The sequence below is a fragment of the Equus quagga genome, chromosome 11 (assembly GCF_021613505.1).
Source record: "Equus quagga isolate Etosha38 chromosome 11, UCLA_HA_Equagga_1.0, whole genome shotgun sequence".
NCBI classification, from domain to species: domain Eukaryota; kingdom Metazoa; phylum Chordata; class Mammalia; order Perissodactyla; family Equidae; genus Equus; species Equus quagga.
Genome location: NC_060277.1, coordinates 82,848,674 through 82,873,949, shown reverse-complemented (window position 1 = coordinate 82,873,949; position 25,276 = coordinate 82,848,674). Strand labels below are relative to the sequence as shown.

Genomic DNA, 25,276 nt, shown 5'->3' with positions numbered 1-25,276 from the left:
ATGAGTACATGGGTTAGTGACTGGTGTCATAAATTTGCTTATAACTACATAAGGGGCTTCCCTTTCTTTCATTCGATTTTCCTCCTCTGGCAAGTAAGTTGTACTCTGCTTATTGACAAAAAATTGAAATACTATGTATAAAGAACTTTGAACACTTTAAGAAACTAAGTGGGGGAGAATAATGCTGTTCTTTTCATAATCAAATGAGTCTAAATCAAAATCACGCAGTTTGGAAGGTGGGTATTGAGATATGTACTTTTTAGTATCTTTGCTGTGAAGTTCCAGATAGCCTCTGAATTGAACATGTGATACAGTAAATACAGTTAGAAACAAATGTGAGATTACTTTCATTACATAAAGCTTACTCTTATCAGTTATACTGGCTCCATATGGCAGTGGCTTTGGAGCAGGGCAGGGGAGAAAACGGGATAGGAAGGCTGCTTTATAAAATCTTCATCAGTAGAACTGATAGAATTTCCAGATCATGGGTTGATCAGGAGAAGTTAAAGGTTTTGGAAGTGAAGTACTGTATTACAATTTCTTTTATGCACTGGAACCTCGTTGGGATGTGTTTTGGCCTACTCCTGGACATTTGTTTTGCTGGGTACAAGCAAATAGGATTTTGAGAAAATGTGGAGACGAGGCCAGAGAAATTGGTGGAAATAGGAAAGAAAGAAAGGCGGCCACTATTCTGGGGAGGGAAACTTTGGGGAAAGAACAAAGATAATTAAAGAGGATTTTGAGGAAGGGCCTTCAGCAAAATATATCTTACTTAGCAATGCTTTTGGAGTTGAAAATGTTTCTTTGGGTGTGTCATTCTAAGAGGTGCCTCAAGGTGGACAAGCGAAAAGAGTTGGAGTGGGATTGGTTTGGTCACCCAAGGTGATTCAGCAACATCGTTTTCTTTAAGTTAAATTTAAAAATTCTGAAAGATGAGAGAAGTTTAGATTCTTGGAAAATCTGGATATTGTGAATTTATAATAATATAATTAATATTCTGGCTGTGAATTTATAACCTTTAGTTTAGTGTGCCAACTTGTTAAACATTGCTACATATCAGAGTAGCCTCACTTTTTCATTTTATAGTAAGGGAACTGAGGCATAGGCCAGAGAGATGATTGCCCAAGCCCACATAGATAACTAGTGGTAATATCTTCTGGCTCAGTTCAGCGAGCTTCTTTGGATAGCTTCTTCATTGCATTTACTAGGTCTTGTTCATAATGTACCTCTTTGTGTTGTGTCTGAAATGAATTCACATCCTTCCAGCCGTGCTCCCTACATGACCTAGAATAAATTGCTTAATCTCTCTGACACTTTTTTCTTCTCTGTAAATGAGGGTTACATGAGATAAAGTATGTGAAGTACTCTCAGAATATCTTGGCATAATAAGCAGTTAGCTAGTTCATGGAGATAGAGCTCGTCAGTGTTACTCATTGCCAAGGAACCAATCCTGCAAGTTTACCTTCATCTATACCTAGAGACTTAATAATGAATGCAGTTATCCTAGAGGTGCTGCGTTTTTAGAACCGGAGTATCTTTTTTTAAAATCATTGGACCTATTTAGAGATATATGCCTTTTTAAGTATGTTACACTGAGTGAATCTGTATTAGTAAATATATGTATTTACATAGCATAGTTAATTCTTCAGTGAGCAGAAGATGAGGAGAATATATGAATACATTTATGGATAAAGCTGAATATCTGCTACCTAACTAAAAAAAGACCCTGATTTAATAACTCTGAAGACTATATTAAAAACAATGGGTAAAAGGGTCTTTTGGGGGACGGAGCTTGGGGTCGAATCTTTTTTGTTTATTTTTTTGTTTGTTTTACTGGTGGTATACTTTGGGGACAGTGAGTTGAAACTAAGGGAATGGTTTCCTCTAGAGATTTTCTTTTTTTTTTTTAAGATTTTATTTTTTTCCTTTTTCTCCCCAAAGCCCCCTGGTACATAGTTGTATATTCTTAGTTGTGGGTCCTTCTAGTTGTGGCATGTGGGACGCCGCCTCAGCGTGGACTGATGAGCAGTGCCATGTCCGCACCCAGGATTTGAACCAACGAAACACTGGGCCGCCTGCAGCAGAGTGCGCGAACTTAACCGCTCGGCCACGGGGCCAGCCCCAGAGATTTTCATTAGATTATGAAAATATTGGAAACCTCTGCTTTCTGTGAAGAAAAAGTTAGAAGAATAATAGAAAATTGTAATGCAATTTTAAAAATCCTTAATTTTTGCTCTACTAATTCAAAATTTGAAATAGTCACAGAGGTTTACTACATGAATTTCAGATTGGGATATCAGATTTTTATTGAGCAAAAAGTTTAAAATTTTTTAGTGTTTTGAAAAGCAAAGTGCTGTATAGGTAGTATGTATTCAAATATTACGATTATGAAAAATTATAGAAAAACATCAATGCTTATCTAGCATTGTAATAGATACTATAAAGCATTTTTATTTTTTAATTTTTTTACTTTTTTATTTTATTGAGGTCATACTGGTTTACAACATTGTGTAATTTCAGGTGTACATTATTATATATCAGTTTCTATATAGACTTCATCGTGCTCACCATCAGTAGTCTAGTTTTTATACGTCACCAAACTTATATGCTCCTTTACTCCTTTCCCCTACCCCTCCACCCACTTCCCCTCTGGTAACCACCAGTCTGTTCTCCTTATCCATGTGTGTGTTTATATTCCACATATGAGTGAAATCATACAGAGTTTGTCTTTCTCCTTCTGGCTTATTTCACTTAACATAATACCCTCAAGGTCCGTCCACGTTGTGGCAAATGGGACGATTTTGTCTTTTTTTATGGCTAATATTCCATTGTATATATATACACACACACACACACACACACACACCCCACATCTTGTTTATCCATTCATCAGTTGATGGGCACTTGTGTTACTTCCACATTTGGCTGTTGTGAATGATGCTGTGATGAACATAGGGGTGCATAGATCTCTTTGTATTGTTGATTTCATGTTCTTTGGATAAATACCCAGTAGTGGGATAGCTGGATCGTATGGTATTTCTATTTTTAATTTTTGAGAAGTCTGTTTCCATACTGTTTTCCATAGTGGCTGCACCAGTTTGCATTCCCACCAGCAGTGTATGTGGGTTCCCTTTTCTCCACATCGTCTCAAACACCTATTTCTCATCTTGTTAATTATAGCCATTCTAACAAATGTGAGGTGATATCTCATTGTTTTGATTTGCATTTCTCTAATAATTAGTGACATTGAACATCTTTTTGTGTGCCTGTTGGCCATCTGTATATCTTTTTTGGAAAAATGTCTGTTCATACCCTCTGCCCATTTTTTTAATTGGGTTATTTGTCTTTGTTGTCTTTGTTGTTGAGTTGTATGAGTTCTTCATATATTTTGGAAGTTAATGTAAAGCATTTTTAAGTAGCCCAAGATTTTGGGCAAGGTTCACCCCTCTTCCCCCAATTCATCTGAATTACTGAATCTTGCTTTATAAGGACATGTCTGTGAACAGCCAGACAAATGAATAAATGATGTAATGAATATCTAGATTAAGGATATTTCACCCATTCTGTAAAAATTTACTTAAATTTTTATAACATATGCTCTCTTTGATTGGGACTTTAGACATATTAACTTGAATTTATATACAATATTAATTTAAAACTTTGAGAATAGTTATTCTGGTGGGCTAGTTTGAAACAGTGTATCTTGTACAGTAACTTAGATGACCAGGATTCCACTTTGTCAATCATAGTGGCACACACAAAAAAGCATTGAGTGGATTCTAAAGTTTAAGGCAGCAGGAAAAAATCTGAATAAAATTTCCTGTGAGAGAATTGTCAGTGTGTATTGTATAACGTTAGCTTAATGCTTCTGGTGTGAGACTTTTCTGAAGGTAACACTGAGTAGCAGAAAAGAGTTGTGCCTCAAATGCTTCAACTGTAGGAAGTTATAAGCACAGATGCAGGTGGTAATACAGGCCTGGCTGACTCCGGAAATGAAACATAGCCACAGGGCATATCTTTCTAGGTGGCTTCAAAGTCATGGTTCAGTGTTAACTACTCTGTGGTCTTTAATTAAGAATTAAGTAGAATTACCATTAAAGAAAAAACTATTATATAACACCAGTTTTATCACATTTGAGAGAAGTTAGTCTTTTGTCTTTATAGTGAAGCCACCATTTGTGATTATATGAAGCATCAGAGACAAAAAACTTTTAACCATAACCACCCCTACTGTGCCCCCACGCCCGAAAGAAACTGTATCAAGTTGAAACTGCAAGAATTTTTTTCCCCTTGATACTGCACCATCCATTTGCCTCAGTCTAGTCATGAAACATATGTCCCTGGTGTTAAACATCTTCCTGACTTGTTCATACCATGAGCAAGTTATGACTAAAAACTTGTTTTTTCTTGGGTATTTGAGCATCCACTGTGTGAAAATACTATCAGTTTTCTTTGTGTATCTTCACTGTGAAGAAAGATATGTTTGCTTAAATATTTTTTGAATAATTCTAAAGTTTTCGATAAAAACTTCTAATTTTTTAGGGCCTATTTTCAATTAAGTGATACCCTTTTGTATAAATTGAAAGAGTTCATAATCAGGCTGTATTCAAGAATACTCATTTTAAAGCTATATTTTGTAATATTAATAACAATTTCTGCTGCCCAGTTATTTATTTTTTTACAATTCACTGACTTTTAGTATAGAGTTGTACGACCATCACCCCAATTTAGTTTTAGAACATTTCTGTCACCCTAAAGGGAAACTTTGGGCCGATTTAAGTCACTTCTCATTGCCACCCCCAGCCCTAGGCAACCACTGGTCTACTTCCCATCTCTATAAATTTGTCTTTTCCGGACATTTCATATAAATGGAATTATACAATATGTGGCCTTTTCTGTCTGGCTTCTTTCATTTAACAGAATGTTTTTGAGAGTCTTCGATGTTGTAGTATGTATCAGTACCTCATTCTTTTTTATGGCCAAATAGTATTCCATTGTATGGATCAACCACATTTTATTTATCAATTCGCCGTTTGATGTTCATTTGAGTTTCCACTTTTGGGCTGTTGTGAATAATGCTGCTATGAATATTTGTGCCCAAGTCTTTGTGGAACATATATTTTCATCCCTTTTGAGTAGATACCTAGGAGTAGATTTGCTGGATTATATGGTAAGTCTCTGTTTAATTTTTGAAGAAACTGCCAAACTGTTTTCCAAAGTGGTTGCACCGTTTTACATTCCCGCCAGAAGTGTATGAGGGTTCTAATTTGGCCACATCCTTGCCAAACTTTTTATTTTTCTGTCTTTTTAATTATAGCCATCCTAGTGGATATGAAGTGGTATCTCAGTGAGGTTTTGGGTTTCATTTCTCTAATGGCTAATGATGTTGAACATCTTTTTATGTGCTTATTTTCCCATTTGTTTATCTTCTTTGGAGGAATAGCTATTCAGATCCTAACCCATTTTTTAAAAATCAGAGTTTTTTTTATTATTGAGTTGTACAAGTTCTTTATATACTTTTATGCTGTGGGTTTTCTTTTTTTAAGATTTTATTTTTCCTTTTTGTCCCCAAAGTCCCCCGGTACATAGTCGTGTATTTTTAGTTATGGGTCCTTCTAGTTGTGGCATGTGGGACACCGCCTCAACGTGGCCTGATGAGCGGTGCCATGTCTGCGCCCAGGATTTGAACTGGCGAAACCCTGGGCCGCCAAAGCGGAGCATGCTAACTTAAACACTCAGCCATGGGGCCGGCCCCTGTTCGTTGCCTTTTCACTTTCTTGATAGTGTTTTTGGAAGTGCACAAGTTTTAAATTTTGAATAAGTCCAGTTTATTGATTTTTTTCTTTAATTATTTGTGCCTTTGTTGATGTGTCTTAAGAAATCATTGCCTACACCAAGAATTGAACATTTATTCCCTCCGACGTTTCTTCTAAGAGTTTTATGGTTTTAGCTCTTACATTTAGGTCTATGATCCCTTTCGAGTTAATTGTTTTTTTATTGAGGTCATAATACTTTATAACATTGTGACATTTCAGTTGTACATTATTATTTGTCGGTCACCATATAAATGTGCCCTTCACTCCTTGTGCCCACCCTCCAACCCACTTCCCCTCTGGTAACCACTAAACTGTTCTTTTTGTCTATGTTATTTTATCTTCCACATGTAAGTGAAATTATACAGTGTTTGTCTTTCTCTGTCTGGCTTATTTCAACTACCATGATACCCTCAAGTTCCATCCATGTTGTTGCGAATGGGATGATTTTGTTTTTTTTTATGGCTGAATAGTATTCCGTTGTGTATATATATATATCTACCACATCTTCTTTATCCAGTCGACAGGTACTTGGGCTGCTTCCATTTCTTAGCTAAAGTGAATAATGCTACAATGAACAGAGGGGTGCATACGTCTCTTTGGATTGTTGATTTCATGTTCTTTGGATGAATACCCGGTAGTGGGATAGCTGGGTCGTATGGTATTTCTATTTATTAAAAAAAAATCTCCATACTGTTTTCCATAGTGGCTGCACCAGTTTGCGTTCCCACCAGCAGTTGTATGAGGGTTCCCTTTTCTCCACATCCTCTCCAACATTTGTTATTTTTTATCTTGGTGATTATAACCATTCTGATGGTGTAAGGTGATGTCTTAATGTGGTTTTGATTTGCATTTCCCTGATGATTAGTGATGTGGAACATCTTTTCATGTGCCTATTGGCCATCTGTATGTCTTTGGAAAAATGTCTGTTCATATCCTCTGCTCATTTTTTGATTGAGTTGTTTGTTTTTTTTGTTGTTCAGTTGTGTGAGTTCTTTATATATTTTGGAGATTAACTCCTTGTTGGATATATGATTTGCAAATATTTTCTCCCAGTTGATGGTTTATCTTTTTCCTTTATTCCTGGTTTCCTTTGCCTTGCAGAAGCTCTTTAGTCTGATGAAGTCCCACGTGTTTATTTTTTCTTTTGTTTCCCCTGTCTGAGTAGACATGGTATTCAAAAAGATCCTTCCAAGACTGATCTCAAAGAGTCTATTCCCTATATTTTCTTCTAGGAGTTTTATGGTTTCAGGTCTTGCCTTTAAGTCTTTGATCCATTTTGAGTTAATTTTTGTGTCTGGTGTGAGGTGGGAGTCCAAAGTAATTTTTTTGCATGTGACTATCCAGTTGTCCCAGCACCATTTCTTGAAAGACTGACTTTCATTGAATTTTCTTGGCATCTTTGTCAAAAATCGTTTATCTGTAATGTAAGGGTTTATTTCTGGACTCTCAGTTCTATTTCACTGATCTGTGACTGTCCTTAAGCTAGTACCACACTGTCTTGATTGCTGTTGCTTTGTAGTACATTTTGAAATCAGAACATTTCAGTTCTCCATCTTTGTTCTCCTTTTTTGAGATTGTTTTGGCTATTTTGAATTCCTTGCATTTCTGTATGAATTTTAGGATCAGCTTGTCAATTTCTGCAAGAAAGGAACCTAGGATTTTTATAGGATTGAGTTGAATGTAGACCAATTTGGTTAGTATTGCCATCTCAGCAATATTAAGTCATCTGATCCATGAACATGGAATGTCTTTTGATTTATTTAGGTCTTCTTTAATTTCTTTCAGCAGTCTTTTATAGTTATGAAGTGTACAAGTCTTGCACTTCTTTTGTTAAATTTTTTTCTAAGTATTCTTATTGATGCTATTGTGAACAGAGTTATCTTAATTTCATTTTTGAATTGTTCATTGCTAGTGTACAGAAGGTTAATTAAATTTTGTACCCATTTATACTATGGTCAGAATAAATGTTTGGCCAACATGACTCCTAACAATTTGAGAGTGTTCCTTAATTATTTTGCTTTGATCAGCCACATGGTACACTACAATATCTTGGACTGGTTGTGGTTACTTTAGGCTTTTAGTTAGATTGTAGTTACATTTAAGGCTTATAGCATTATGTTAGTCTTGTGTTTTAGAAACATATCAGAATAGCTTTTTGTGTAAATCATTTGATTTAGTAACTCAGAATGTAGTGCCTTTAGTTTCATAATACACAAAATATATATTTTTAATAAATGTAATTTTTGAAGGAAAAATCACCTGGTTTTATTTGTAGATCATTTGTGAGTAGCGTCTGTAGCTTAGTTGTCATATAAAATTAAAAGTGAAACCCCACAGTATTGTTTGTGTACCTTATTTTGTTCATCACCTCAGTTGCCTGTTATTAAAGTATAGAGAATTTTTAAGCTGGTTTATTTCATTTCTTCTCCTGAAGTAATGGGGTGAAACATTAAACATTTTTATTTTGTGTTTATGAGATTATTTATATTTAAAAACTTTAACATATTTTTCAGGGTCAGTTAAATGAAAGCATGGACCATGGGGGAGTTGGACCATATGAACTGTAAGTTTATATGAAAAGATTTTATTGTGCTGTCTTTTTTACAAGTCGGTTATATCAGCTCCAGTTCATAGCCATCATGTGATTCAAGTAACCTGTTCTTAAATATCTAGTCATGTATATAGACTTGGTTTATTGAGTTTGGTAACAATATAATAACATATCCAGGGTTTTGAGATCATGTGTGAATTTTGAAAAAGAGATATTCATTCAAATTCAGAATATACCAAATATGAGCCTGAATGGGTTGGGAATTTTTATAAGTTTAATATAATCACCTTTTCTTACTGAAAAATAAAATTTTAAGAAATGCTCCCAAAAGTTAAATGCTTCTTGTTTTGCTTGTAATATATCATTCAAACCGAGATTTGTGCATTCTTAAGTCATTTTAGGCAAGCTCCGTTAGGCAAGTATGGTGATTAATCTGCTCTGTACCCCACCCTCAAGTAAAAAGCCTTGAGTTGGGAGGAAGACTGAGAAGATCACTCATGTAGAAAGCATTTAAGTGACAGACAAAATTGCCACCCTTTTTGGAGTCTTTAAATCAAGCTAATAGCAAATATGGAAAGATGCATGAATATATTTTATTAGCGAGAATTTTTGTAGCATAAAGACTTGAACTAATTGGGTACTTTTAGAAAGCTCCCAGATTTTCTGCTGAAGTTGCCAAATGAGGTGGGATAATACCTAATCTCATAGACACTTTAAATGAACTTAATTTGAATAACAGAAGACTTTTTTTGTTTGTCAATTTAATAAACTTGCTCTGATTTATCTTAGTTTGGGGATGGCTGATGCTTATGAAAATAAATAATAGCACATTCTGTAAAGAAGCAGATAAACAATTATCAAGCCATCTTAATCGTTACCTACCATGTCATTGAATCATTAGTTTACTTAGAGCATAGATACTAAATTTGCTATCATGTACTTTTTTCCTTATACTTAATTGGATTACATTTCTCTTTCTCCTCTTTCTAACAATATGCTGAAGGTAATTTAACTTTTTGCAAATTTACTTTTGGTTTTGCTTTTCTCCTCAGTGGCATGGAACATTGTGAGAAATTTGAAATCTCAGAAACTAGTGTGAACAGAGGGCCAGAAAAAATCAGACCAGAATGTTTTGAGCTACTTCGGGTACTTGGTAAAGGGGGCTATGGAAAGGTAGGAAGTATTTTTGAAATGAGAGCTGTTGTCTGTCTTGGGTAGATTAATTTTATACCCTGGTTCCAGCAGTCCTCTTCAGTCTTTGTTTGCTAGCTACCAGCAAAGGATGTGATCACTTACCTGGTGTTATTTCAGGGATGTACAGAAGTTCTCCTCTTCCTACCACCATACAGGTAAAAACCTGGCACATAATAGACACTCGGTCAATATTTGTTGAATGAATAGGCAACTGTGCCAGGCGAAGTCTATTATTAGAGGGTTCGTTCCTTTGGTTAAATGGTACCCTCTGTAGGTATCCTCTTAAAAAAAACAAACAAATCACTCCTTACTTATAAGAGGCATGGCACAGTAAGTTGTTATCTGTTACTGAGACCTTAATCTGAATTGGTTTTCTTTGACTTGTAGTATCTGGAGCAATAGAGTTAGGGAAGCTGAAGAACATAAGAGGGGAGAAGAAAATGAAGAGAACTTCTTAGTTTCATAGTTTTGCCCAAGGCTTTCTAATTTAAGACCTCACCTTTGCATGTTCTGCCCAAGAAAATTTATACCTAGCTCTTCTTTATCAAAAGACAGAATTTGGATACATTTTAGTAGTTAGGATTAAGTTTAAGAATTATTTATACTGTTGTGTAGTGTTAATTTTTGCAAAGCATGACATTTGTAGTTCATTCTTAGGCTTAAGGACACGTTCTAATGTTCTGATCATCTTGAACGTGTAACACATGCACTTTGAGTCTGCATATGGTATGAGTCTACATGTTGCATTTTTGAGTCTACATATTTAACACATATTGCAGCTGTTGCATGAAAATTTTTTATAGTTAGCCATTTTAAGGAATAGGTAAATGGTAGTTCCTGTCAACTATTATTAAATAGTTTTATCTGAAGCAAGAACAGTGGCTTCCCTGAAAGAAATTTATGAAATATTTTATAATTTTTATGTTTGGTATTATGCTTCTGGGAACCCTGATTATGGCATTTTCTAAGCAAACTTGTATTTTATGTATTTAGTAACATGGAGTACTTATCGTTAGACAGTCATTGCCCAACTTTGCCACCAGATGTCAGCAGACCAAACAGGAAAGTTCCATGTTGTGTAATAGATTTCACTACTAAATCTTTAATATAGTCTGCTCTTTTAGATCATCATTTTTGCACACATCCTTCATAGTAATAGTTTTTATAGGAATATAAACTACTGTATCTTTTGTTTCTTATAAATGGGAATTAAGGGAGTGTGACTAGCATAGTTTAGTTTTAATAACACAGATACTTTCATTTTTTTATCCAGGTTTTTCAAGTACGAAAAGTAACAGGAGCAAATACTGGGAAAATATTTGCCATGAAGGTGCTTAAAAAGGTAATCCCCACCCCCTGTCTCCCCGAAACTATATTCTTCTTCTTCTTCTTTTGAGGTAACGTTGTATAGGTTTCAGGTGTACAACTTTATAATTTAACATCTGTATACTACAGCGTGCTCACCACCAAAAGTGTAGTTTCCATCTGTCACCATATAATTGACCCGCTTTACCTTTTTCTCCCTCTCTCCACCCCCCTTCCCCTCTGGTAACCACCAGTCTGTTGTCTGCTTCTATGAGCCAAATTATATTCTTAATTGCTATAAAAATCCAGATTTCTGCTTAAAATAAGTTCTCTTAGAATGTGAGATATGTTTTAGTATTGTTATTCCTGTTTTATTTCTGCTTGGTGAGGGTGCAAAGGAGAGCTTTTTCAATTCTCTTCAGAGGTAACTCTTTTAGCTCTTTGTTCTGGTCTCTATATTTCTAAGTAATAAGCATATTCTGCTATCACTTAATTCAGCAGTTTTAGACTTATGTACTGACTTCCTATTTTACTCTTCTTTCCTTCTCCCCATCCTCTCATTTTGCTTCATTTTTTTATCAAATCTGCTATTATCTCTGCACACCTTCCAACAACTCTGTAAAACATCTTTCAGGCCTATGTTCTGTGGTCACACTTATTAGATAATGTGTCACTTCCATTTATTTTCTTAGAGGCATCCCACAGGGACCTTCTATCCCCCTGTTCCCAGCTGTATTGGTAGTTCTCTGGGCATAGCTGTCATGGAACTTTCCCTTTACCGCAATCCTTGGAATCCTCTTGGCTTCTTCAGTGTTGGGTCCTTTGTTTCCCAGATCCCATATCTTCCTTTTTCTTAGTTGATGCCCTTGCTCTCTTGTTTTGGTGACCATCTACTAGTGCCTTCCTGAGGAAGGGTGCATGAGGGTAAGTTTTTTGGAAATACTGCATATTTGAAAACTTGCTTATTATACCCTTATACTTGTTTGATTGTTTGAGTGAGGTTTTGAAGTTGAAAATCATCACTCAGGATTTTGCTCCATTTTCATCCAGCACTGAGTGTTTCTGTTGACAAGTCCCTTGCCATTCTGATTCCCAGTCCTTTATAGATCTGTTTTTGTTTGAAGATACTTTTACTCTTTCAATCTTAAAAGTTTCAGTCCTTCAGCTTTAGGAAATTTTGTTATGTGATCTCTTTGATAATTTCCTCCTCTACTATTTTCTCTTCTTGGAATTGTAGTTAGTTAGATGTTGGACCTCCTGGACTAATCATCTGTTTTTCTTATCTTTTCCATTTGTCCATTTCTTTTTTTTTTTTTTTTTGAGTTAATGATAGGTTACAATCTTGTGAAATTTCAGTTGTACATTTTTGTTCGTCAGTCGTGTTGTAGGTGCACCACTTCACCCTTTGTGCCCACCCCCACTCCACCTTTCTCCTGGTAGCCACTAATCTGTTCTCTTTGTCTACATTTTTAAATTCCTCATATGAGTGGAGTCATACAGAGATTGTCCTTCTCTAACTGGCTTATTTCACTTAACTTAATTCCCTCAAGGCCCATCCATGTTGTTGCAAATAGGATGATTTTGTTCTGTTTTACGGCCAAGTAGTATTCCATTGTATATATGTACCACGTCTTCTTTATCCAGTCATGTGTCGATGGGCACTTAGGTTGCTTCTATGTCTTGGCTATTGTAAATAATGCTGCAATAAACATTGGGGTGCCTAGGACTTTTGGAATTGCTGACTTTAAGCTCTTTGGGTAGATAACCAGTAGTGGGATAGCTGGGTCGTATGGTAGTTCTATTTTTAATTTTTTGAGGAGTCTCCATACTGTTTTCCATAGTGGCTGCACCAGTTTGCATTCCCACCAGCAGTGTATGAGGGTTCCTTTTTCTCCACAACCTCTCCAACATTTGTTACTATTAGTTTTAGATATTTTTACCATTCTAATGGGTGTAAGGTGATATCTTAGTGTAGTTTTGATTTGCATTTCCCTGATGATCAGCGATGATGAACATCTTTTCATGTGCCCATTGGCCATCCGTATATCTTCTTCGGAGAAATGTCTGTTCATGTCTCCAGCCCATTTTTTGATTGGGTTGTTTGATTTTTTGTTGTTGAGTTATGTGAGTTCTTTATATATTATGGATATTAAGCCTTTGTCAGATATATGACTTGCAAATATTTTTTTCCCAGTTGGTGGGTTGTTTTTTTGTTTCAATCCTGCGTTCGTTTGCCTTGAAGAAGCTCTTTAGTCTGATGAAGTCCCATTTGTTTATTCTTTCTATTGTTTCCCTTCTCTGAGAAGACATGGTGTTCGAAAAGATCCTTTTAATACTGATGTCAAAGAGTGTACTGCCTATGTTTTCTTCTAGAAGCCTTATGGTTTCAGGTCTCACAGTTAGGTCTTTGATCCATTTTGAGTTTATTTTGGTGAATGGTGAGAAAGAATGGTCAATTTTCATTCTTTTACATATGGCTTTCCAGTTTTCCCAGCACCATTTGTTGAAAAGACTTTCTTTTCTCCATTGTAGGCCCTCAGCTCCTTTGTCAAAGATAAGCTGTCCATAGATGTGTGGTTTTATTTCTGGGCTTTCAGTTCTGTTCCATTGATCTGTGCACCTGTTTTTGTACCAGTACCATGCTGTTTTCATTATTGTAGCTTTGTAGTAAGTTTTGAAGTCAGGGATTGTGATGCCTCCCATTTTGTTCCTTTTTCTCAGGATTGCTTTAGCAATTCGGGGTCTTTTGCCCCACATGAATTTTAGGATTCTTTGTTCTAATTCTGTAAAGAATGTCATTGGGATTCTGATTGGGATGGCGTTGAATCTGTAAATTGCTTTAGGTAGAATGGACATTTTAACTATGTTTATTCTTCCAATCCGTGTACATGGAATGTCTTTCCATCTCCTTGTATCGTCATCCACTTCTCTCAGAAAGGCCTTGTAATTTTCATTGTATAGGTCTTTCACTTCCTTAGTTAAATTCACCCCGAGGTATTTTATTCTTTTTGTTGCGATTGTGAATGGTATTGTGTTCTTGAGTTCTTTTTCTGTTAGTTCATTATTAGAATATAGAAATGCTACTGATTTATGCAAATTGATTTTATACCCTGCAATTTTGCTGTAGTTGTTGATTACTTCTAACAGTTTTCCAATGGATTCTTTGGGGTTTTCTATATGTAAGATCATGTCATCTGCAAACAGCAAGAGTTTCACTTCTTCCCTCCCTATTTGGATTCCTTTTATTCCTTTTTCTTGCCTGATTGCTCTGGCCAGGACCTCCAGTACTATGTTAAATAAGAGTGGTGATAGAGGGCATCCTTGTCTCGTTCCTGATTTCAGGGGGATGGCGCTCAGTTTTTGCCCATTGAGTATGATGTTGGCTGTGGGTGTGTCATATATGGCCTTTATTATGTTGAGGTAGTTCCCTTCTATGCCCATTTTGTTCAGAGTTTTTATCATAAATGGCTGTTGAATCTTGTCAAATGCTTTCTCTGCATCTATTGAGATGATCATGTGGTTTTTATTCCTCAGTTTGTTGATGTGGTGTATCATGTTGATTGATTTGCAGATGTTGAACCATCCATGTGTCCCTGGTATCAGTCCCACTTGATCCTGATGTATGATCCTTTTGATGAATTGCTGAATTCTGGTTGCCAAAATTTTCTTTAGAATTTTTGCATCTATGTTCATCAGCAGTATTGGCCTGTAGTTCTCCTTTTTCGTGGTGTCCTTGTCAGGCTTTGGTATCAGCGTGATATTGGCCTCGTAGAATGTGTTAGGAAGTGTTCCATCCTCCCTAATTTTTTGGGATAGCTTGAAAAGGATAGGTATGAAATCCTCTCTGAAAGTTTGGTAGAATTCCCCAGGAAAGCCATCTGGTCCTGGGGTTTTATTCTTTGGGATGTTTTTGATTGCTGTTTCAATCTCTTTCCTTGTGATTGGTCTGTTCAAATTGCTTCTTCTTGAGTGAGCTTTGGGAGATTGTAGGAGTCCAAGAATTTATCCATTTCCTCTAGGTTATCCATTTTGTTGGCATATAATTTTTCGTAGTATTCTCTTATAATCCGTTGTATTTCTGCAGAGTCTGTTGTTATTTCTCCTCTTTCATTTCTGATTTTGTTTATTTGAGCTTTCTCCCTTTTTTTCTTTGTAAGTCTCACTAGGGGTTTGTCAATTTTATTTATCTTCTCAAAGAACCAGCTCTTGTTTCATTGATCCTTTCTACAGCCTTTTTCGTTTCCATAGCATTTATTTCTGCTCTGATTTTTATTGTTTCTCTACTTCTGCTGACTTTGGGCTTTGTTTGTTCTTCTTTCTCTAATTTGGTTAGGTGTAGTCTAAGATTGCTTATTTGGTATTTTTCGTTTGTTAAGATGTGTCTGTATTGCAATGAATTTTCCTCTTAATACAGCTTTTGCTGTATCCCATATGAGTTGGTATGGCATGTTATCATTTTCATTTGTCTCCAAGTATTTTTTGATTTCTTCTTTAATTTCTTCAATGATCCATTGCTTGTTCAGTAGCGTATTGTTTAGGCTCCACATCCTTGTGCCTTTCTCAGCTTTTTTCTTGTAATTAATTTCTAGCCTTATAGCATTATGATCGGAAAAGATGCTTGTTATTATTTCAATTGTTTTTAATTTGTAGAGGCTTGCCTTGTTTCCCAACATATGGTCTATCCTTGAGAATGTTCCATGCGCACTTAGAAGAACATGTATTCTGCTGTTTTGGGATGAAGTGATCTATATATGTCTATTAAGTCCAATTGTTTTAGTTTTTCATTTAGCTCCACTATTTCCTTGTTGATTTTCTGTCTCGATGATCTGTCCATTGATGTGAGTGGGGTGTTGAGGTCCGCTACTATTATTGTGTTGTTTTTAACATCTTCCTTTAGGTCTGTTAATAGTTGCTTTATGAACTTTGGTGCTCCTGTGTTGGGTGCATAGATATTTATAAGCGTTGTTTCTTCTTGATGAAGTGTCCCTTTGATCATTATATATTGTCCCTCTGTGTCTCTCTTTACCTGCCTTATTTTGAAATCCGTTTTGTCTGATATAAGTACTGCAACACCTGCTTTCTTCTGCTTGCTATTAGCTTGAAGTATTGTCTTCCACCCCTTCACTCTGAGCCTGTGTTTGTCCTTGGGGCTGAGGTGTGTTTCCTGGAGGCGACAAATTGTTGGATCTTGTTCTTTAATCCATTTTGCCACTCTGTGTCCTTTTATTGGCGAGTTCAATCTGTTTACATTGAGGGTGATTATTGATACATGTGGGCTTAATGCTGTCATTCTGTTGCTTGTTGTCTGGTTTTCCTGCGTTACCTTTGTTTCTCGTCCTTTGTGTGTTAGCCTACCCATTGACTTCTGCAATTTCTTATGCTGGGTTTCTTAGATTTTTCCTTGTTTATGTTTTGTGGCTCTGTTCTGTTTTTTTAGTTTAGTGGCTACCCTGAAATTTGTATTTAGAGTCTCATATATAATATGTCTGTTAATAGTCTATTGCGTGGTGGTCTGTTACTTACTTGGCCTCGACTGATTTAGTCCCTTTGCTCTTCCCCTCCTAAATTATTATTTTCATCTCTTATTCCAACTCGTGTTATGAGTTTGTAGTTAGAGTGATAAGGTCGTCTTTACTTTGTTGGTTTCCTTACCTTTATCCTAATGCTGTAGTTGAATATTTGCTGTCCTATTCTGGTTCTGTCTATCTGTCTCCCTACTCTGTGGTTTGTGACCCCTTTCTCCCTGTTTTTCTTTTTTCAGATATGAGAGCCTTCTTGAGGATTTCTTGTAGTGGAGGACTTTTGGTTACATATTCCCTTAACTTTTGTTTGTCTGGAAAAGATTTAATTTCTCCCTCATATCTGAAGGATATTTTTCTGGATAGAGTATTCTTGGCTGAAGATTTTTATCTTTTAAAGTTTTGAATATGTCACTCCATCCTCTCCTAGCTTGTAAGGTTTCTGTAGAGAAATCCACTGAAAGTCTGATAGGAGTTCCTTTGTAGGTTATTTTCTTCTGTCTTGCTGCCCTGAGTATTCTTTCTTTGTCTTTCGTTTTTGCCATTTTTACTACTATATGCCTTGCAGTAGGTCTTTTTACATTGACAAATCTAGGAGATCTGAAAGCTTCCTCCACACACATTTCTCCCTCAATCCCTAGATTTGGGAAGTTCTCTTCTATAATTTCATTAAGCACACTTTCTGCTCCATTTTCCTTTTCCACATTCTCAGGAATTCCCATGATTCTTAAATTCGTTCTCCTCATTGAATCTGCTATTTCTCTGATATTTTTCTCATTCTATTTAATCCTTAGTTCTCTTTCTTCCTCTGTCTGGTGCCATTCAGCCTGTCTATCTTCGATTATGCTAATTTGCTCCTCTATGGTGTCTACATGGGCATTCAGGGAATCCATATTCTGTTTTATCTGGTCCATTGTATTTTTAATCTCTAGTATTTCTGTTTGATTCTTCTTTATAGTTTCAGTCTCTTTTGTGAAGTAACTCCAGAACTCATTGACTTGTTTCTCTATCTTTCGCTCTACCTCATTGAGTTTTTTGATGATAGCTACTCTGAACTCATTTTCACTTAGTTTACATATTTCTAAGTCCTCAGGACTTAATTCTGTGTTTTTATTGTTTTCCTTCTGGTCTGCACCTTTTATAAATTGCTGGATGGTAGAGGAGCGGTTTCTGCGCATGATGGTAGTATTCAGTTCCAGTTACAGCCTGTCATCACTAGATAGGGGTCGAGATCCACGTGTTCTGAGCTCTCCACCTTCAGGAAAGATGGCGTCCAGTGCTGGTTGGGGGAGGAGGGACTCTTTCTCTCGCATGCCCATCTGGATTCAGATCAGCTCTCGTTCTCTGGTCTCCCGGGGCCCTGGCTTGATGGGGTCCCCACACATGGAAGCTTTCCCCCATCAGATTTCCACTGCACTGGTGGCGGGAGTCCTGGGTGATCCCCCAGTTGCGTGGCCCCTCCCCCGCTCCTTCCCTCACCCACCGCAGTGATCCCAGTCTCTAGGGGAGGGAGCGAAGTTCTCTCTTACCCCGTTCCAGCTCCTCCGAGGCTTGCTGCAGCTTCTCCATCCTCCGTCTTCTTGTTTCTGTAGTTTTCTGATGGTCTGGCATTAGGATTATTGGCTGAAATTCAGTTATTCCAATCCTTTGTTGTAGTTTGGACGGGAGAGAGTCCCAGGTCAGCTCACCCCGCCATTTTGCTCTGCCCCTCTCCTCCATTTGTCCATTTTTTTGTCTTTTTCACTTTCTGAAAATTTTGTAGAACTATATTTTCTAATCTGTTTACTGATTTTTTTTTTAGCTGTTATATTTGTGGTTTCCCAGAGCTCTTTCTGTTACTTTTTCTTTTTAAAGCAGCCCATTTTATGAGTACAGTATCTTCTCATCTATCTGGGAGTTTTAATTATAATTCTTTGAAGTATTCTTTTGTTCCATGAATTGTCTCTTTTCTAAGTTCCTATTTTCCTTGACTTTGATTTTGTCTCTTTCTTCCATATCTAAGGCCTTCTTTAGATGTCTAGTATCCTGCATTGATTGTTTATATTTAGGAGTGAAACTCTGAAAAGCTAATCAGAAGTTCTATGTGTGTAGGCTTCTCTGTAGGGCTGTCACGTGGTTAGCTGGCAGTTGACTGAGAACCTCCAAATATCAGTGTCTGTAGGTCTTTTTTCTGGTATGGATCAGTTAGTGTTGAGAAAGATCCACTACTCCTTTGCCTAGAAAAAGCATTCTGGAGAGAGGACATGGAGATCTCACCTTTCAACATGCAGACTGTATCTGATTCTTCACTTCTTTTTTTGGAGAGTACACCTCTTCAGGCAGTAGTTTCCTGGCTGGTTAGCGTGGGGATGGGAACCTTGTTGGTCTATTTTGTTCCTTATACAGACTTTCAGATAATCTCTCTATATTTAGTCCTCCACCTTCTGCCTTCTGTAGTTCCTAATGACTCTAATTTTTTTCCTTTCTTTCTTTTTTTTATTTTTGCCTCCAATTTTTGAACCTGTTTGGGTTCTATGGATAGACTCAACTTCTTTTGAGTTATTCGTCTTTGCAGGCATTTAGATTTGATCATACTACACTCTTAAGTCATATACCATTGCTTTATCTGTGCTCTGTCTTCACCTTCTTTTTTTTTGTTTGTTTTTTTGAGGAAGATGAGCCCTGAGCTAGTATCTGCTGCTAATCTTCCTCTTTTTTCTGAGGAAGACTGGCCTTGAGCTAACATCCGTGCCCGTCTTCCTCCACTTTATATGTGGGATGCCTACCACAGCATAGCTTGATGAGCGCTGCCATGTCTGCACCCGGGATCCACACCAGGAACCTGGGCCTCCGAGAAGCGCAGTGTGCACACTTAACTGCTGCGCCACCAGGCCAGCCCCTGTCTTCACCTTCTGAGGGGTAGAGTTACATGTGTTTCCTAGTTTTATTGAAGAGGAATTATGTGTGTTTGGTATCTTGTTCTTTTAGTTTCAATCTTAAAAGATCCCACTGTCTTCTTTTGTGTGTCTGAGGAAGATTAGCCCTGAGCTAACATCTGCTGCTAATCCACCTCTTTTTGCTGAGGAAGACTGGCCCTGAACTAATGTCCGTGCCCATCTTCCTGTAGTTTATATGTGGGATGCCTACCACAGCATGGCTTGCCAAGCAGTGCCATGTCTGCGCTCAGGATCTGAACTGGTGAACCCTGGGCTGTCGAAGTGGAACATGTGAACTTAACTGCTGTGCCACTGGGCCGGCCCAAGATCCCACTATCTTAAAACAAGTCTCAGTAGAAAACTATGTTAAAAGATAATCAAAGTGATTTTTTTTTTTTTTTTTTTTGCTGAGGAAGATTTGCCCTGAGCTAGCATCTCTTGCCAATCTTCCTCTTTTTGCTTGAGGAAGATTTGCCCTGAGCTAGCATCTTCCTCTATTTTGTGTGTGGGTTTCTTCCATAGCATGACTGCCAACGAGTGTTGTAGGTCTGCACCTCGGACCTGAACCCAGGCCACTGAAGTGGAGTGTGCTTGCTGAACTTAACCACTAGGCCACAGGAACAGCCCTCAAAATGACTTTTTAAAAAATTATAGGGTTTGTAATACTTTGGTCCTTACCTTCTTCCTGATTTTCACTTAATCAGTACAAATGACTTCTTAATTTAAAAGCTAAGGAAAAAATTCTGTGACCCCAACTTTATTGGTGATTGTCTTAAAGAAGCAATTTAGGTATTCTAAACATCAGTTTCTGTGTCATTAAGTTAGGGATTAAACTGCTATCTGACTCTCCCATTGGAATCATTTGAGATTGATTTTTTTATCTGCAAGACATGTTAAATGTAGAATTGGAGACAATATAATAATATTTGTTCTAGAAATGTTGAAAGAATTAGTGGTGAAGATTTTTAGAGTAATCCATTCCTTTTGATATGTTGCTTATTCATGCCTGATTATCAGAGCTGACCATAATTAAATCTTGAGTAAAGTACATTTCTGGCACAGGTATCATCAATGAAAAGAAGAGGGTGTTGGGGTTTTTTTCACTGATGATTGGTGGGCGCAGTTTATTGGAAAACCGATAGACTTAATTACTGCTAAATGTCAGGCCTCCTTTTTGGGCCCAGGTATCTAAGATCTAACTTGCTTGCCTCTCCTTTTGCTTAGTTACCACTCTTTCCCACTCTCAGGGTTTTTCTTTCTCCTAAGCCTCTCTAGAGAATCAGATACTGCCTCATTCTTTTCCTTCCTGTCCCTGAAAACAAGCTCACAGTAAAATTATGAAGGTGAAGAGGTTGCTAGGGTTAAGTCCAGGGTTTTAGTTTTTAAATCCCTAGGTAAGATGATTGTATACTCCCTTTGAGTTTCTTCCTTCTGATTTTATTTTTCTGGAAGCAGAGAGTACCAACCCTCTTGACCTGAGTGTGGTAAGAATAAACCTCTTTTCAGCCTTGAAGATGAAATCAGTAGAATCAGGTGTCCCCTTACCTTTTTTTGTTTTTTGTTGAGGAAGGTTAACCCTGAGCTAACACCTGTGCCAGTCTTCCTCCACTTTATATGTGGGTTGCCGCCACAGCATGGCTGATGAGTGGTGTAGGTCTGCACCTGGGATCTGAACTCGTGAACCCAGGCTGCCAAAGTGGAGCATGCCAAACTTAACCACTACACCACAGGGCTGGCCTCAGGTGTCCTCATGTCTTAAACGAGTTGTTTGTATCTGGACAGTCTGTCTGGATTTATCAGTTCTCCTGGGATTGTTTACTTCTTACAGGAATGGTATCATTTGGGTATTTGCTCATGGTGGAATATTGAGGAAAGACTATTTCCAACAACTATCTCTCTATCCTACCAGTTGCAATAAAAATGTACTCTGGAAGCAAAATACTATTGCTCATGGCACTAGTTCAGCCCATACTATAAATTTTAGAGCCTTTGGCCAAAGGCTTGTGGCTCACAGATTGGTCATACGTCTTTCATTCTTTTATTGAACCAATTGAGAACCTGCAATGTGCCAGGCATGCTAGATACTAGGATTCAGCATTTGAGACAAATGTAGTCTCTGCCTGTCACTCTGCTTATTGTATATTGAAGGGAAGAACTGACAAACTTATTCTTACAGTTACTCTTCTACCTGTGTCAAAACCCTTTCTACTTTGGGGTTTAAACCTTTCTTTCCTTTTATCCATCTTTTTCCCCCCACTTCCAAGTCTTGTTATACTGGATATTAAATTGTATTAAGTAAACAATCAGTAGCCTAGCCTTCTAATTCATTGATTATCTCAACTCCATCAGCTTTCACCTCCATTCCACTTCACCAGCCCCCAGGGCTGTATGCTCCACCTCTGAAATTTTGGGCTATACTAGAACAATAACTTTTTCACTTCTTGATTCCCACAATGCCTGGTCTTTGACCCTAAGCTCTTTGTTTCTTTGATCTTTCTGTTTTTCTGCCAAGTTCTTAGCCCTGTTCTTATTTCACTTTATAATGAATCCAGTCTAATCAACGTGATCTGCCACTTCAGTCACTTGCTAGCCCTATTGACCTTATGTTCAGGAAAGTCCTAATCTTAATTTAGTTGTTAATGCTCCTTTATCTGTATTTCAGCTACTGAGCATTACTGGCAGAAATCACACAAACATGTATATTGCTGCTGGGCAATTTAATAGTCCCCAAATCACTACTCACCAATCATTTTTCTACATGTCCCTAGACAACTCCTTCCATTCTCTACAACTGTCAGAGCCTTTACTGTCAATCCCTCTACTCCTGTCAGCAGATTGCCTCTCTTCCTGTCTGAGGCTGTCACATGTGATTCCCTTTGACTTCCTGTTCTAATCCCTACCCTCAATACCATGTTAATCTTCATTTTTAACTGTCTTTACTTCCTTCTCTCCAGTCATAGTGGGAGATGTCTTCCTCCTCCTTTCCAGGGCTAAGCCTTCTCTTTATGTTTTGGATCCCATCCTTTTCTGCCTATTCAGGGTCTTTTCTCTGTCACTTCTCTCTCTGTTTCCATCCTCTGTCCTGACTTCTTTATTTAAATATATTCATGTCTTTGCCATATTTAGCAAAACAGATCCTTCACTTGAGGTTTCCCTATAGTGTCTACCGTCTTTGCTTTTCATAGCTGAATTTCTTGAGAAGTCATATTTTATTCTTTTTTTACTCACTATATTTTGACTTGACTCTTGTCATTGAAACTCTTGTCCCTTAGGTTACCACCAGTCTCCTAATTGCTGAATCCAATGGTCTTTACTTAATTCATCTTTAATTTACCTCTCTGTTGCATTGAAGCTATTAACCAAGCATTTTGAAACTCTGCTCCTTCGACTTCTATGATTCTACTTTACTAATTTTTATCTTATCTCTTAGTCCCTTGCTTCTCAGACTTTCTCAAAATTACTTAATTTAAAAAATTTAAATCTCCTGAGCAGTTAAAAAGTAATATATCTTTGAAATTTTTCACAAAGAGTTTCAAGAATATTGCAGTGATCACCAATTGTTGTTTGCCGTGTTTTCTTTGTCTGCCCCTCCCTCTTTCCATCCCACCTGTCTCTCTCTCCCCATATATATAAATGTATGTATATTCAAATTTTTTATTTTATTTTTTTGCTGTACAATTTGAAAGTTAGTTGTAGACATCATAGCACTTCACCCTTAAATTCTTTATTATGGTATCTGTTAAGAATAGAGCATTTTCACACATAACCAATTGATATACGATACTGTTTTCTAATGCATTGTCTGTTCTCAGACTTCCCCAATTGTGTCAATAATATGCTTTATAGCTGTTTTGTTTTTAATATCCAGGATTAAATCAGGGATCACACATTGCATTGAGTTGTTCTGTCCCTGTGTTCCTTTACTCTAAAGCCAATCCCCACCCATTTTTTGTCTTTCTTGACATTGACATTTTTTGAAGTCTCCAGGCCTGGTGTTTTGCAGGGTATCTGTTAATTTAGATATATTTCATTGTTTCCTCCTGAAAACATTTAAATTGTAAATTTAGGTTAAATACTTTTTGCAGCAGTATTTTGCAGGAGTATTGTCTCCTCACTGCCTGGGCTCAGGAAGCACATTATGTCAGTCTGTCCCATTATTTGGCGAGATTGAGTTTTATCACTTGATTAAGGTGGTGTCCTTCAGACTTTCCATTGTACAGATACATTTTTCCCTTTGTAATTAATAAGTATCTATGGAATGATAGAGACTGTGAGAATATTCTGTCCTAATAATCTTTTACCCAGTAGTTTTATCATCTATTGTTTCGTGTCCAAGTCAAATGTTACTATGGTGGTTATAAAATGGAAACTTTTCTATTTTTATCATTTTTTTCTATATTAGTTGTTATTCTTCTGTAAAGAAGAGCTTTTCATACGTACTTTTTTTTTTTGGTGAGGAAGATTGTTCATGAGCTAACATCTGTGCCAGTCTTCCTCTATTTTTTATGTGCGATGCCACCACAGCATGGGCTGATGAGCAGTGTGTAGGTCTGTACCTGGGATCCAAACCTGCAAACCCCAGGCTGCTGAAACAGAGCATGCAAACTTAACCACTATGCCATCAGACCAGCCCCCGTACTTACTTTTTTCAATTTAATTTTTAAAAGGAGTCAGTATGGATGTTTTTTTTTTTCAATGTGTTATCCATTTCTTTCATTTTTTGTTTTGCTCCTCAAATTGTCCCAAATTTTGCTAGAGAGAGCTCTGTTAGGATGGCGTCTGTGTCCTTTAGCATATCAGTGTCAGTTTTTGAGTAGTTCCTTACTTTCTGGTACAGTGAGTACTCCAGGTTTACCCTGCTCTTTCCCTGACCCTGGCCTAGAAGCAGCTGTTTCTCCAAGGAAACCTGGTTTCTTTTGGTAGAGAAACCAAGATCTGGGTTGATAGCTACTAAACTGTCATTGTTTCTGGCTCCTTCAGTGGACAGCGCTAGGAAGTTTTTGCTTTAAATCATGGCTTCATGTTGATATCCCTAATTCCAGTCTAATTCCATAGGCTGCTTCTTCCCTCAGTCCATATTTGCATCATGATTTTTCCACAGTGAGGAGCCAGGTGACAACATCAGTAAATTTACTCATTTGCTCAGTTGTACAATATATGCATAATAGCTTGAGAATTATAATACCAATACTACTGGCAGCTACAAACCTACTAAGTGTGGTTTAAGATTTCTCTGCAATTTTTATGTATATACCACTGACTGTGTGCAGTATCAAGTTATTTAAATATCTTTTTTCTCCTTCTGTGGTAAAATTATCAATGTAATATTCAATTAAATTTATGTTTTTCTGTTGTATTCAGTTTTATTTTCCTCCCCCAATCTTGTTGACTGAATTTTATTTTTGGAACGTATAAAACATTAACATGGTTCAGAATTCAAAATCTCCATTTTATAGTCACAGTAATGATGTTTAGGTAAGAAAAAAATGAATGATAAAACCCTTGAACTTTTACTGAGAAGCTGTACTCAAAAGTCCCATTCCCTCTCCTGCCTTTCCACTGTCGTTAGCTTTTGGTTTATCTTGGGTGTGTTCATTATTGCGTATATAAGCAGATACATTTATATTCTTAGTTCCCCTTTCTTACACAAAAAGTAGCATACTCTGTATACTGCTGTGCCATGTATGCTCTTTTGCATCTTTCATAGAGATGTTCCTCATTCTTTTTATAGCTTTCTTACATATTGGGTAGATAGTCCATAGGTTTTCGGCCAATATCCTATGCATGGGCGTTTAGGTTGTTTCTATTGTTTCACTTTTACAACGAATATTGCAACTGATAACCTTGTGTATATGCTTTTTTTCTTACTTTTGCCTAGATGTGTAGGCCTTCCATTTCCTGGTCTCCAGCTACATCTCCAGCCTAATCTCTAACCACTTCTAACTATACTCAACTATTTACAGAGTCCCTAGACAT

At 37.0% G+C, this 25,276-nt stretch overlaps 1 protein-coding gene across 6 annotated transcripts in view; it reads left to right on the top strand.

The window, feature by feature from the left end:
• The window catches only part of RPS6KB1 (ribosomal protein S6 kinase B1), a 44,566-nt gene that overhangs the window by 1,291 nt on the left and 17,999 nt on the right, over positions 1-25,276 (top strand). For 5 of the 6 annotated variants that reach the window (XR_006890593.1, XM_046675381.1, XM_046675379.1 and 2 more), the window contains exons 2-4: positions 8,330-8,379; positions 9,420-9,540; positions 10,835-10,903. Coding sequence is in view for 5 of the 6 variants with exons in the window: in XM_046675381.1 (XP_046531337.1) it covers positions 8,330-8,379; positions 9,420-9,540; positions 10,835-10,903 (240 nt within the window). In the remaining variant the exon portion in view is untranslated. Of the gene's footprint in view, positions 1-8,329; positions 8,380-9,419; positions 9,541-9,568; positions 9,717-10,834; positions 10,904-25,276 lie in introns of those variants that run through there. The other variant, XM_046675382.1, reaches the window with a different exon arrangement.